At 50.2% G+C, this 15104-nt stretch overlaps 1 protein-coding gene across 2 annotated transcripts in view; it reads right to left on the reverse strand.

The window, feature by feature from the left end:
• The window catches only part of Slco2a1 (solute carrier organic anion transporter family member 2A1), an 86928-nt gene that overhangs the window by 7094 nt on the left and 64730 nt on the right, over positions 1–15104 (reverse strand). For both annotated transcript variants that reach the window (XM_040269817.2, XM_078043340.1), the window contains exons 5-12: positions 11521–11748; positions 10752–10850; positions 8637–8773; positions 6977–7055; positions 6440–6604; positions 5620–5809; positions 3811–3976; positions 1645–1808 (exon numbers count right to left, since the gene is read on the reverse strand). In XM_040269817.2, coding sequence (XP_040125751.2) covers positions 1645–1808; positions 3811–3976; positions 5620–5809; positions 6440–6604; positions 6977–7055; positions 8637–8773; positions 10752–10850; positions 11521–11748 — 1228 coding nt within the window. The remainder of the gene's footprint in view (positions 1–1644; positions 1809–3810; positions 3977–5619; positions 5810–6439; positions 6605–6976; positions 7056–8636; positions 8774–10751; positions 10851–11520; positions 11749–15104) is intronic.

Below are 15104 nucleotides of genomic sequence, written 5' to 3' on the forward strand. Positions count from 1 at the left end.
TGCGTGGTCCTGGCTGCTCTGATGCTGGGCCATTTCTCAGGGCTGTGATTGCAGTGAGCAAACTTGGGGCATGAGTGAGACTCTAGACCAAATAAGAAGCTGGCTCACTGCTCACTGTGTCAGCGCTGGCTCTCCCAAGCTTCGCATTCCTCAGCTGTGGTAGAAACCCACTGCAGCGAAAGCATCTACCTGAGCCTCTCCATGTTACCCCCGCCCCCTTAGGATGTGGGGGGTCAAGGATAACTGGCAGAACACCAGGGTCATACTGCTTTCTGTATTGTATGGAAGTCCTTTGTCTCTGATCCAGGAGATTCCTATCTTCTGTCAGCATCTTCAAAATAGCAACCGTGCTAGGAGCTTGTTGGCTGCAAGCTAACTCAATTGGCTAAATTGTAAACAGGGTAAAAATCTCAGATCTTGACAAGTAGCTGCTTTGCTCTGTCCTTATCTCCTAGTCTTCTGGGGGAGAAGAGGTCCTGGGTACCTAGCTGTTCATAGTCATTATTGCAATTTGCTTCATAGTGAAAATTGACCAATGTATAGAAAACCGGAGGGGCTGGGGATGTGGCTCAAGCGGTAGCGCGCTCGCCTGGCATGCGTGCGGCCCGGGTTTGATCCTCAGCACCACATACCAACAAAGATGTTGTGTCCGCCGAGAACTAAAAAATAAATATTAAAAATTCTCTCTCTCTCTCTCTCTCTCTCTCTCTCTCTCTCTCTCTCTCTCCTCTCTCACTCTCTTTTTAAAAAAAAAAAAAAAAAGAAAACCCAATGTTTACAAAGCAACTGACCATAGAATTTTGACACTGACACTTTGAGGTCAATGTCATTATCCCCATTTCATAAATGAGGAAGCTGAGATTCAGTGAGATTAGACAATAGCCAAGGGCACTCAGCTGGTATGTGGCAGCATAGGGACTTTGACCTTGGCACTGAGAGTCCAAATCCTGTGTTCCTCCCTCTTGACCTTGATTCAAGGTGAGTGAGTAAGGACAGGAGGGAGGGTACCCTGTGAAGCGGGCAGCGGGTGGGGAACAGGCGTTCACTGCATAAATCTCAGAGGCACCTGAAGGCCGTTTTGATGGACACCTCTTCTCCCCGTCCCACCTTGGCCAGCCTTTCCCTTCTGTCCTGAGGTCAAGGTCCTAGCTCCAAGCATGCTGGGATTTTCTCAACAGCCCTCACTCTGTCTCTAGAACTTTCCTTAGTTCCTGCTTCAATTTTGTGCCTCCCAGCTGAATCATTTTCCTTTCTCTCAGTGTTTTTAGGATTTTAAAATAAGTGAACCTAATAGTCATTTCCACCACAGGAAGCCAGGCAGCCTGGCTCCCCCTTGGGACTCAACCATTCACCAGCTCTGTCACCCCGGGCCAGTGATTGATGGAGGCACTAAGAGGGCCTGCCTCAGATGGGTGCCATGGGACTGAACCAAGCCATGCAACAGAGAGCCCAGCAGAGAACCTTCCATCACTGCCACGAGTATTATTCCCCCCATTATAGGAATACCTTGCACATCATTATTCAAAGGACTCTGTGGGGCATCAAAGGAAGGAGAGATGAGAAGAAGCAGGTGACAGGGTGTAAAGGAAAGGGAGATGTGGGAAGTCAGAAACCTAGCTCTGGGCCTCAGAAAGCACCACTCACCGCAGAACCATCATGTAGAGGGGGTTGTGGGAGATGCAGGCTATCAGGGCCACAAAGGAGATGAGGAAGATGGTCGGGAGCAGGAAGTGGGCGCAGGGGATCGGGCACGACCCCGTCTTTGCTGAAGCAGATCCCCCGGTCACGCAGCTGCAGTTCAAATAGATCTTGAAGGGCAAGAGAGGACACAGGGAGGAGGATTACCATCACGATCTCTTCTCTGCGCACTTCAAACATCCACACCAGCTCTTGCCAGAGAGTCCCTCTGGTTTGAACCCCTCTACCCTCCAGGGAAGAGGCTGAACTGGATTTGGAAGCTGCAGAGGAGACCAAGTAAGGTTCCAAGGTGCCCCAGGGAGTTCCACTTCTCTTGATGTCTGGGCCACAGGAACCATCTTCAGCAAACCCAGCAGCCATTGTGGGCTAGCCTCCCACAGTTACGCCCACACTCAGATGCCCAAGATCCACCACCAGGCAAGGCTCACGCAGCTTGGAGCCAGAGGCCTGGGAGGACTCTCCTCGGGACAGGGCCACCCCAGGCCCAGCTGTGCTGATTGTGCAGCTACTGCTTTTGCTGTTTGTGTGTTTTCTGTGGGGGAAGGTATCAACAGCAGGAAGTGGGAACACATGGAATCGCCTGAGCTCTGCATCTCTTAGGGCTTTGCAGGAGCTTCCTGCCTGCTAGGAATTCTCTCTGCCTATCAAGGGACTCTAGAAGAGGTTCTCGTCCCAAGTCTGCAAGTCTATAGGGCTCAATCGTGTTACACAACTCAACTTTGGTGGCCACTACTTATCTGATGGTCTTCACCTTCCTTCCTGCAGTGGCTGATGGCCCAACCCCTGACCTTGTGTTACAGCAGTGAAGGGGCCACTATTGGAACGAACGAACTGGTATGCTTTCCCCGCCACACAGCGGAAATGATGTACCCTCTTTACCTTGGGCTCAGAAATATGTTATATATCATGTTGTAATATTTTTTAAAATGTATGAACTTTTTCCCTTTATACTTCCCAATATTTTCCTTTAGTATATTTTAAAAATATAGGGTTCCCCCCCCCCTTTTAATTTGCTATTTTTCCCCTTGATACTATGCTAATGGATTTTTTTTTTATCTTGATGGTACTTATGCTGTTATTGGAAACTTTTCAAGATTATTTCTGGAAGTAGATGAGTCAGAGGTAAGTAAATAAAGATAAGGAAACCACAAAAGCCACTGCAGACTCCTCCAAGTTGAAGGCAGGTGAGGGAGCATCTTGTCCAAGCCCCTCGTCCTCCCTATGTCTAAGAACCATGTTCCTTTGCCTATCGAGACAGCTGGGAAGCAGCCTAATTCTGTTCCCCCAGAGGATGGTAAGCGGGGGCCTGTCAGACCATGCCTTCCACAGAGGCTAAAGGGAGCAGGCTCACTCCTTTCCTTAGGAATCCTTTTGTAACAGTGGAGACTTCCATTGCTCTTAAGAGAAAGACATCTAAATGCTAAGTCTGACCTGTCCAACTCTGGCCCTTCCTGCTCCCTGGCCCAGCTGGGCATGACACTCCTCTGTCGGCACTCCCCTGCCCTTTCTCTGTCCCTACTGCCCAGCCCGTCCAGTGCATTCACACCTGGGGCCATTTTGCACCTGCTGTTCCCCCTACCTGCAATGCTCCCATGATTCCCAGGTTTTCATAGGTTCTCTTTTGATGCCTGCTCAGTTTTAACCAATGCCACCTTCTCAGGGAATTCCCCAGGCACCCTCTGTCCCACTAAGTCTCTCCTTGACATGAATTACTGTCTAAAACTCTCTTGTGTCTTTATGGAACAGATGCAAAGTCCAGGAAGGTAGGGACCTTGTCTTCAGTACCTGTGGCTGTGCCCAGAGTCCACTATTTGTTGAATAATGACACAAATAACTTAAGTTGGTTTGCTGTTAGCTGATCCTGAAAGGCCCGGAGCTACAGTGCTGAGTGACATTGTTGGACCTGGGTCCATCTTTAGCTGACTTTGGGCTGTCGGCATCTGGCCATGACCTCTAGGACAGGGGAGGAGGAGAGAGGGCTGACAGGGCCCAGAGGAGGCCAGGAGGCTGACAATGAGTCCCAGAGCCCAGGATGGGTCTGCAAGGGAACACATTGAGCTCTAAGATCCTGTGGGGGCTGTGCCTGTCCCTGGGGACCCCAGCTGTCCTTACCACTTGCTTGGAGCCTACAGAGCTCATGTTGATGCCGCTGCAGCCGGCATGGCAAGGAGAGATGTATTCAATCCCATTGTCTCCGCAGACAGGATGGAAGATGGAATCCGGGCACGAGCAGTCCCTGCGGCAGGCCAGAGGCTGCGGACGTATAGAACTTGATGTGCTGCCAGCAAAACAGGAAATGAGGAATCAAACAAAGAAAGACCAAAGGAAAGAAAAAAAAAAAAAAAAAGAACAACGCTACACTCCAGCCCAATGTGAGTTCCTGGCCTGCTTAGTGTGCCTGTGCGTCTCTGTTTGTCTTGGGTCAGTGCCACCCTGGGATCTAAATTATACCTATGGGAGCCAAAAGTGAATCTGCCACTGTTGGAGGGGTCACGACATCTCTATTTCTTCTGACATTTGGAGCCCAAACCCACAATTACACAGTTGGAGAGGTCTGGTCAGCAGACCCCCTACAGTAGGAGTCAAAATAACCAAGGAAGCTAAGATTCGGAGGAGAGAAACAGCAGCTGTAAGAGGAACATCGCAGGTAGCTTTTGCTCTCCTCCTCTTCCATCTGGATTCCTGGCGACGGCAGTGACTGGGACCCTTGGAGGCAACTGGGGTTCTTGTCGGCTGCCCGTTCTCTGGGTCAACCTGGGCATTGCTCAGGTCATTGCATCCCCTGAACTCCATTCAGGGGGCTCTCACAGTCTGATCTTACGTTCCCATCCTGACTCGGATCTGATATTCATGATCTTCTTTGGGGAGGGTTGAAAAACCACAGTCCAGAGCTTCACTAAAGTAATAATACTAATGATAGTTACAGTTTATGAAGCATCTCTCAAGTGCCGGGCGCAGTGCCCGGGTGCTTTCCATGTAGTCATGACAGTCAATCTACCATTAACGGCTCACCTTTGATGACGGATGAAGAAACTGAAGCTGAGATAAGTAACTTCCCCCAACTAGGAAAGGGCACCGTGAGTGGCTTTCAGGCCAGTCTGATGGCAAAGTCATGTGCTAACCTCCCAGTGAAAAATCCCCAAGGGGCTCAAAGGTTTCTGGGCTTCTCTCTACCCACCGTCAGCCTGCAGAAAAGCAGTGCATTGCCCACCCAGAGCCACCCTCCCATCACTTACGGGGCTCTCCTTCCCCTACCAAAGACAGGAGGTAATTTCAAAGGGAAAAGTGGAAACACCGCAGCTGAAAGGTTTAGCATCTTCAAATCTTGCAAAATCCAAAAGAAAAGGCCAAGTGGCATAGGACAAAACAGACACTCTCCTTGCCTAGCATCCTGCCTCTCCTGGGGCTCTAAAGCCCTTCCTGAACATGAAGCCAGGCTCCAAACTACGACCCATATTGCTTTACAAAAACTGACAGACATGCCTCTCCTGCCCTCCTCCTCACCTGTCCTGATTTTTCAAGTGTGCCATCTCTTTTATCGTTCTTCTCCAGATCTTTTCAAATCTCCTCTTATCTTTCTTCAGCTGTTCAATGAGACTCTGTAATTCTGATGCTACAGATAGCTTATTTCCTGGTTCCTGGGGCTCAGGTTGGTCCTGAAACCAAACTAATTAGTTTTGGGTGCTTCTTAAAAAAGCAGAACCCTAACCCTGACTGCTGGTGGCCCACTAGGACCCTTTGATCATGTCTCATAGTGGAATGTGTATTTAAGGCCTGATTTTCTAAGTTCCCGTGTGAGAGATCAAATCAAAAGTGAACAGGAGAGAGGACAGGAGAGGGAGCAGAAAAGAAGCCCTACGACAGTCAGATTCAGGCCCTGGTTTTAGCAAAAGATCTCTCTGCACACTTTATTCCCCTTACCTAGGGGGGTAGACCTCGGCCACAGTGGGGGTGGAGCACCCCATGAAGAAGAGAGGGGCACAGAGGATCATGGAGATGGTGATGATGGTGGCAGCCACACGGGGGATGGTTTGCAGAGAGAAAACAAAACGCTTCATGAGGATTCCTCCAAACAGCATCCCTAAGGCGGCTGCGGGGAGGTTTACGGCACCTGCAGGGGAGAGACAGAGCTGGTCTGTGTGCTGGGCCTGGGAGCTCTGAGCTGGACCCCCAGGAAGGGAGCATGGCTTCAGGATGAAACACTAGACATGTTAAATTATCATAGTAATTGCTGGCATGAATTAAGCACTTATTGTTTGCCAGGCATATCTAGAGAGTTATCTTCACTAAAGCATTATCCTGCCTGTGCCAAAAATAAAGTGCAACCTTTGCAACCCAAGAGATGGCATTTATTAAGCACCTTTCACTACCTGAGAAGGTAAAAAAAAAAAAAAACAGGAGGCATCGTATCTGCCTCCACTGCCAAGTCCATCTTCTCTCTCTCTCTCTCTCTCTCTCTCTCTCTCTCTCTCTCTCTCTGCTGTCCCTGATGATGTCAGCTGGGAGGCTGTCAGACTTCCAGCCCCTGAACAGGGAGGAAGGCAGCCCCCAGCCTCCACCCACTCCTGAATGGAATAATGAGAGTCCCAGAAACCTGCCAAGAACATTCTAGATTGCCAACCAGGAAAAATGTCCTTAAAATGCTTTCTCCTGGGCAAGTCCTCCTGTCTCCTGTCTGTGTCGGGTCTGGTCTCTCCCTCAGCCAGAGCGGCCCCAGGCCCGCAGCCCCCTCTGGACTAACCAATGAGAAAGTTGGCATAGGCCGCGGAGGCGCCATACTGCTTCTCCAGGAACTTGTTGAGGAACGTGGAAAGTCCGGCGATGACGGAGGAGAAGGTGCACTGGGCCAGGACCACGAGCATGAAGAGTGGGTTCATCAGGAGCCTCATGAAGATGCGGGGGAACCCTGCAAGCAGACTGCTGTCAGGGCCCAGGCGACCTGGAGACCTGCCACCATCCCGCTCTGAGGAACCAAGAGTGCAGGACCAGTCTAGGGCCACACAGCCACGGCGGCTCCTACAGAACATGCTCGAGGGCTAAAACCAGGCTGTGTCTAAAAGAAATCTGGGATTAACACGGAAAACTGTCTCCTCCCACGACCGCCACCTCCACATGCAGAGGGAGGAGGGACAGGACGCGGGGGTCAGATTTCACAGTGCAGTACAAACTGCCTCTGCCTACAGACACCTGCTTTTAATGTCCCTTACAACACACCTGACCACCTCCCCCACAGCCACCCAGAGCCAGCCCACCCAGGGCAGGGGAGGTTGTCAGTTACGTTTAATGAAATCCATCAGGGAGCCTCTAGTCTTTGCTTCTTCCAACTTCCTCGCCTCATCGACTATGGCAGGAGACCTCTGGAGGCAGCAAAAGGGGTGAGCATTAATGGCCCTTCACAGAGCCTGTGACTCCCTGGACTCAGTGGCTCAAGGCTGGTGTGTGTCTGAGAAAGTATCCAGAGCATGTGCCCCTGAAGCAAACAACACCTGCGCTGCAGAGAGCCTGGTGCCTTGACCGCAGTGCCTCTGCGCCAAGGTCTCTCCTGATACCTATGGCCACATTATTTCAAGTCTAACTTTCCCCATGACCGATGCCAAAGTTGTCTTCCTGGATCCTAGCTCTTATCTGTATGTCATGGCTACACTTCTCCCCTATGCTCAGATTTCAGGGGCTGCCAGCTTCTAGGACACTAGGATCTAGAATGTCCCCTGTTTTCAGATCTCTCTCTCTCTGTCTCCTCTCTGGGGTCCCTGCTTCCTCCTGGGCCCACAGGGCAGTCCTGCTCCAGGCTCTGGCTCTGTCCCTGCACTTCGCCTGCACCTTCTGGGAACCCAACTCCGTGAACTTGCCTCTACTGAATGCAGCAGCCCCGCCCACGGCCCCAGTTCCAAACTACTGCACAGATGCCAGGTCCCTGAGTGCTGTCACTATTAGGGTCCTGCAGGGGATTGCGTCACCAGTGACAGATGCTCCCATCCACTGCAATGTCTGGCTCCTCATCATTTCCTTCCCAGGTAGGTAGTCTAATTATCTTGAGTATTTTAACAAAGAGGAAGCTTTGGTACAAAGCAACCTGCCCAAGATCAACTGGTCAGTTTATAAGCAGCAGAGTTGTGCTCAAACCCAGATCTGTCTGACCCCCAATCCACCAGGACATGCTGCCAACCTCAGGAATTCTTCCCCAGTCCAAGCCAAGGTCCTCCTCCCCTGCCCCTCTTCCCACAGCTGAGCCCAGATCTCACATTCCTCATTGCCAAACATGGAGCTCCATATCTGGCTCAAAATCTGGGCACAAACAGAGTCTTCTTCTTCTCCAACCGGATCCCTGCCAAGTCCTTCTCAGGACCCCTCAAGGAACGTCTAGCTTTGCCCTTGTTCCAGCGCCCTGACCACCACCGCCTGATTCTCAGTGCATTCTCCATCTCTCACCTGTGCTTCTTCACATCTCCAGATTTCATTCCATCCTGCCTCCCCAGCCTCAGTCTAGCTGCCACATTGCCACTCAAGTGGTCACCCAGTCACTGAAGTGCCCAGACAAGTTCAGAACAAGTTTTGGGCCCTCAGCCTCACGTCCTCCCCCCAGTCTTCTCTTCCCTGTCCTCTGTTCTCACCCTCCCTGGATTTCTGTCCCCAGTGCATATGACCAGCAGATGCACAGATGGTCACCAGTTTATGTGAACTCAGTGTTTTCCAGACCTTGGAACTCTCATGATTTTTGAGATGCCATCATGGTAAAGGAACATGAATGACGAGGCTAGACGTCCACCAGTCCCTACACCTCTCAAAGCCCCTAAGATGCTCTACGTCATTGAACTTGTTCCCGTTTCACCCAGAATTTGCTTAGCCCGCTGCTGCTCCTCAGCTCTTTTTTCTTTTTCCACACCTGCATCTCTTTCTTAAACTCCTATTGGGTGGAGTTGTGGCCTCCAACAACTTACCTCTTTTCCTCTGGACATTGTTCGAGGAAAGAAAAAGAAGGGGAAAGAGGTGAGAACCAAGAAGCCTGAAGAAATGAGCAGGCCCAGCCACCAGGCTCCAATCCATCGAGGGTCACCTGGGCTCAAGTTAACTGCAGCTGAAGAGAAACCAAAGAATACAGATGTTTGTTGAATAAATGCATAAGCTTACCTTACTGGAAAAAGAAACTCTATTCAGGGTTTTTTTGTTTTTGTTTTTCCTTTTTATTATTTTTAACTTTTTTCCTCACAGGACAAGCCTGGAGACAGAGGTAGAACCTGGGTCTGGAGATTTCTTTTCCAGGTCATTCTGCTCTTGCCAAAGAACTAAGGACACTGCACATGAAGCTGAACAGCAGAAAAGCCCCAGGCTGAAGGGAGCAGCCCCTTCCCCTCACTGGATTTTATTTCCAGCTATTTTATTCCCAGCTGATCTGGGGGTGTCTTTCACTGAGCAAGTCTATGAAGTAGGAGTTACATCCATTCACCTCTAACCTATCAGAAAACTGGAGTTTGAGAGGTCAAGTCCCTCGTCCAAGGTTAAAGTCAGTGAGTATCATCTCATGGGTCAATTTCAAACCTAAGTCTTCCTGGTGACCAAGGTGTACAAACCTTAACCATGAGCCATCTTAATCTTAACCACTGAACTCTACCACACCCCGGCTTTATTACTCCCTAAATAAAGGAGGCCCCATAATGCTTTAGGAGCTGGAGGAAGCAGCCATCAACAGCATGGCCTGCCTGGCCCCCAAGGGAGAAGCTCCTCCACATCTAGAAGTCTGCCATTGTGCTTCTGAAGGAGAAGGTGGCAGAATGGCTCACAGTCACACAATGACAGGCATCCCTGGGCACTGATCTGGGTATGCAGGGAGCTCAGTTGCTGGTTTCTTTGGACAGCCAAGTATCAATCAACTCAGGAAAGGCCAGCAAAGGGCACAGATGGCTCCATCCAGTGGCATAAAACTCCCCTTGGTTCGCCACTTCCTCTTGATGTACAGGCAGATGTACAGGTCTGACAGCCCCCAGGGATAGTCATCTAGGCTCTGGCACATGGGTGTGTTTAGCACCTGCCCAGTTCTTTCTGAGATGGACAGGCCTTGCCCTGGGTGAATGGGCACTGATGTTGTGGGGTGTGTTCTTCCTGAGGGTCTGACTCGGTCCTACCTCCCAGTATCTTTGGCGAGTGGGAACTTCCCATACCACCCCCCACCTTGCACTCCCTACTCTTTCCACCCTCTTGGCTCTGATGGGGGGTTTCACCCACCTGGGTAGGCCTTCCTTCTCATGACGACTGTGCAAATGTCCCACCCACCCGCCATGGCTCCATGCAGACATCATCTCCCTAGAAAGCCCTCCCCAGTTGTCTCATGCAGGAGCTCTCCTGCCTTTGAACTTGGAAAGCACTTTGCCCATCTCTCTGCCACACTGCCACCCTTCCCTGTCTTGCAGAAGGCTCATTGGGGTAGGGCACGCTCACAAAGGCAAGAATCCCTGGCTGGATGCATGCTGAGCCTGGCTTCCTGAGTGCTGGTGTTCATGTCTTTGGACTCTACTTTCTCATTTAAGATATCCGTGATTTAGTCTATACCTTTTTTTTTTGAAAAATGCAAGCTCACATCTGCTGATCTCTTAATATCTACCAGACTCACTCTAATCTTTAGAAGATCTCTCCTACTATTATTGGCCCAATTTTACAGATGAATAAACTGAAGCACAGCAAGGTGGAGTTACTTGCCTAAGATCACTCAGCTAGGAACAGGTGGAAACAGGATGAGACACAAAACTAGTGCCCACCGGTAAAACACCTCGTCACGTTCTTCTGGATGTGTGTCATTATCATAAGGAATGTCGTGGGCAATGTTTCTTTTTTCCTTTAGCAGAGTTCTTATCAAATATTTTGCTTTTAAGCAATAAAGCAACTTCTGAAAATCAAATAACCCGAGAAATCTTTTCCATGCCACCACAAAGATGGGCAGGTGAGGTGATAACAGGTGGGGTCCTGCCTTGGGGTTCAAGGTTTCCTACTGCAGAAACCTTACGTGAGTGCATGCTCCATGGAACAGGTGATGAGGAGGGGTGCCTTCTGCACATGCTTACCTGTGTTAACCCTGCCGTAATCCACAAAGATCTGCAGCATGACCGAGCCCAGCAGGTACCCGAAAGCCGGTCCAAATACAGCGATGGCAAACAAGATGGCTGGAAATGAAAACAAAGGAAAAGAGTTTGAGGGGGGCTCAGAGGGTTTGGCAGCCCCAGGCTTCCAAGCCCAGGGAGATTCCTGAGATGTCACCATCTGTCCTCTGGATCTAACAAGCCCACACTATCTCCCACTGACGAGGCCAGACCACTCGAGATGCCAAGACACACAGAACCAAATGGGTTTCTCCTCCAGCCAACTGCCAGAGACCTGCTGTCCGGGAAAAAAAAAATGACCTTAGTATTCTAAAAATGCCAATCTGGGTGTATTGATGGGGGCACTCCCTGCAGGTGACAGTGCTGGCAGGAGCTTGAGGGGTCTAGGGCCTGTGGGTGTGGTCTGTCTGGTCTGGGTTATGGGTCTCCAGGAGCTCTCTGTGGCTTGCTCCAAGGGAAGGATTTGGGCATGCAGAGGGTCACTTGCTATCTGTTTTCTATGTGCTTGTTTGAGGTCAACCTGCCTCTAAGTGGATAGCTCAGAGGACACATGTTCCTGGACTATGCCTGGAGGACTGGACAGTGATAAAGCTGCTGTTGATTCAGGATCAATAGTCGGCACTCATTTGCTATGTTCTGGCCAAAGTCAGACCTCATTCCAGTCCCAGGACCTTGGCAAGTGCTCCAGACAGGCCTGACTCTCCCCACAGCCCTCGTCAAGCCCAGGACTCACAGATATACAGGGGTGAGTTGTTGGGTTCTGCAAAGTCATCCACATAGGAGATCCCAAAAGGCTGAATGGGCACCGTCCCAATGCCGGCCAGCAGCTGGGCCATCACCATCAGGCTCCACATGCTGCTGGTCTCCTTCCGAGTGTCCTGCATGGTGCTTTGGCACTTAGTAGGGGGCAGGTCCTTCCAGTGCTTCTGACAGAGATCATCTTGGAAGTTGCTGCTGTTCCCTGTAAGGAGAAGCTCTGGTCACCACAACTGGATCCACCAGCTGACCTCTAATCCTGGCCTTTCTCCCATGATGTTGGGGAAGAACCAAACCAGGGCCAGAGGCTGTGCTAGCAGAGAGAACGTGGCTCCCAAGGATCACTCCTTCTGTTTAGCTGGCAGAAGAGACTCTAGAGACAAATGTGGGTCCCATTCCAGGAGGAAGAGGGAGCTGCTTCTCATGGTGTCATGCTTCCTCCCGGGGTGGTGATGAACAGCTGAGCATGGTCAGTGCCCAAAGGGTCACCCACCTGGAAAAGGGGAACCCAGGATCAAAGCTCTAGCTTGTTGGCCTGCAGTACCCTTGGGGCTCTGGGTCCCCAGCATTCTCTTCAGCAGGACAGAGGTCATTCTGTCCCACAGAAGACAGGATCCCCTCCAGCCTTGATTGTGTCCCTCCTGGGTCATGACCTCTAGAACTTTCACTCCTTAATGAGCCCAGCATCAGGTCATACTGGAAGACCTACTGCCAAAGACATTAAGTGACCTTGCCATACCTAGGCAGAACCCCAAAACCACAGACCATTGTAAGCTAAAGGGACTCTTGAGACCTTCTAATGCAACCTCTTGTATCATAGATGGGGAAGTTCAAGCTGCAACCAAAGGAGCTAGGCTGCACCTCGTGGTCCTTGTGGGAGGGCCTCCGTGCGGCCTGTGAGTACTGTAATTCCTGTGACTGTGGATCTGGCCAAGCTGGGCAGTGCTTCTATGCCTCTGTTCTTTTTTAGGGGGGTGTAGGGAGTACCAGGGTTGAACTCAGGGGCACTCAACCACTGAGCCCCATCACCAGCCCTATTTTGTATTTTATTTAGAGACAGGGTCTCACTGAGTTGCTTAGCACCTTGCCGTTGCTGATGCTGGTTTTGAACTCGCAATTCTCCTGTATCAGCCTCCCGAGCCCCTAGGATTACAGGAGCGTACAATTGAGCCCAGTTTATGCCTCTGTTCTTAATTGGGCCTATACTAAGCAATTAATATTGTATCCCCAAGTCCTTGAGAGTTTTGAGGGGCTCCTTTCTACAAGACCCCTTTAATTCCTGCCCTCTTCTGGCCAATGGAAATCACTGACATCATGGATCTGAATAACACTTGATCTTCATTGGCAGCACTCCCAGAGTGGGTGTGGCCCAGAGCTGGGAGGGCTTCAAAGTCCCATGGAGAAGATAAGTGAGGTCCACAGACTAGATCTGCTTCCATATTGGATTCTCCTCAGCTCAGGGCTATCCCAGATATTGTGACTGGGACTGTGGGGGTCTTCCCTCCTTCTCCTCTCCCACATATGCCTCATCCAGCGTGGCCCCACCACTGCCTGTCTCTACCCTGGTATATGAGATGAGACTTGCTTGAAAATTGCTGGCCTAGGGGGCTCCCATAGGGCATCAAGGGCAGTCCCGGGAAAAGCAAAGCTGAGCAGGCCTTCTGTTTTGGTCAAGGTCATCTAGACCCTGTACCATCTGTGGGCAGGAAACTGAGCACCCTGGCAAGATGCCAGTCCCCAGATATCGGTTAGTGTTCCTCTGTACCTTCCTCCTTTATTGAATTCCCATTATCCCACTTTCCAATGAAGAATTCAAGCAGTGGTCTAACTCCAGGATGAAATAATAGACAGCCTCGTAGACACAGAGATAGGATATAGCTAATTAACTTGGAAAGACACTACAACGACAATCTGGTTAAGCCCCCAAACTAACTAGTAGTAGTTTGAAGAAGAATATGATCCCTAACTTATAAAACTTGTGTGCACTACCTGAATATGGAGTCAAAACCTTTGGAAGACCATGAGCTGTCTTCTATGTGATGGGATGAATCCATCTGTTTGGTCTGCCTCAGTTTATTTTCTCATTTTTCTTCAATGAACACATGATGATTTTTAAGTCAAACACACACACACACACACTTTAAATTTAAAAAGGTTTTCATAAATGAACATGCTCCCAATTTAACAATGGCTCCCTCATTTCTTGGGTCATTTTCATTGCCCTTCATCCTGATGTTGGCCCTAGGCCTGCTCAGGTGTGGGCTGACTTTCTGCACCCATCCTCCCCACTTGTCACCTCCTCTTCCCTGGGGGAGGGTGAGCCTTTCTCCCCTGGCACAGACTTTACTGTAGAGACTCAAGTTCCAGCACCAGGATTTTAAAACCTCCCTGGACAGGCTGAGCCAGACACTGTCCTCAATCTGTGATATACATTGTCTCCTGCTCACACATGTTCTTGACCTACCTAAGGTGGCTGGTTTGGGGGGCAGAGCTGGGGTTTCATTCTGCAGGTATCTGACTCAAAGTCCACACTGAAACCAAGTCTGAAAGGTAACTTTGAAGATGGAGTACACATTTTTCAGTGATGGGAGCAAAAGGCATGGGGAGAAGTCTTCATCCCTGATCACATTCAAACATAAGAGGTCTTTGACCTCTGAAAGTACCTGGAACCTTATACCTACTTCCTCTCAGGCAGAGGTGTCCTAGAAGGGGGTTGGCTGTTGGCAGGAAGAAATTTGGCAATAAGATACAATAAATACACAGCATAGGGAGTTAAGAAATTGATTATACCTAGGTAGCTAGGTAATCTTCAGCAAATTTCTAAACCTCTCTGAGCCTTAGTTTCCCTTGGAGTAGAGACCATAAGGTAGCTCTATAAAGGGATTGCATGAGGGACCAATAAGACCTAGAAGGCTATGGTTCCAGAAAGAGGCCTGGGCATATGAAGTTGAAATTGCCAGTCAGTAAGAAGGCCTGGTGTCTGTATCTGCACCTCTGAAGGAAGGCTGGGGTGACTCAGCAATGCTGCTAGGTTCCCATCCTCAGGACAGTCACTTTAGTCTAGAAGCACATGATTATAAAGTGCTTCTGCTGAGACAGAACTCCAGGGGCTTTCTGATCCACCCCCACCCCACTCAGGAATCCTTCCACCAACACTGACTGGTATCCAACACCCAGATCTGGGAATGGTGCTGGCAGGTCCCCAGGGGGAAGTCCTGGTGATTGTGGGCAAGCAAGGCCAACAGATGTTGGAAGGACTGTACTGGGAGCCTGAGATGTGGGTTCTGGTCTTGAATCTGTGACTTCATAGGCCAGCAATTTGGACTTTGAAAGGCCTTAGAAAGTTCTAGGGAGAGGCCAAGCACAGCAGAAGGGGGGAGGCTGCTGTTGAGCCAGGTGGGCAGAGGAGGCTCATTCTCACTGGCTGTCCTCGGTGCAGTAGTCTCACAGGCACACCTAGGCTGCTGGCCCAAGGTGAGAGGCTATGCCTTACCACAGGCTGCGCTAGTCCTTACAATGAATGGCAAGTACCATGGCTTCTGTGCTCTTTTCAACACCAGA

This window comes from Ictidomys tridecemlineatus, chromosome 3, assembly GCF_052094955.1.
Source record: "Ictidomys tridecemlineatus isolate mIctTri1 chromosome 3, mIctTri1.hap1, whole genome shotgun sequence".
NCBI classification, from domain to species: Eukaryota; Metazoa; Chordata; class Mammalia; order Rodentia; family Sciuridae; genus Ictidomys; species Ictidomys tridecemlineatus.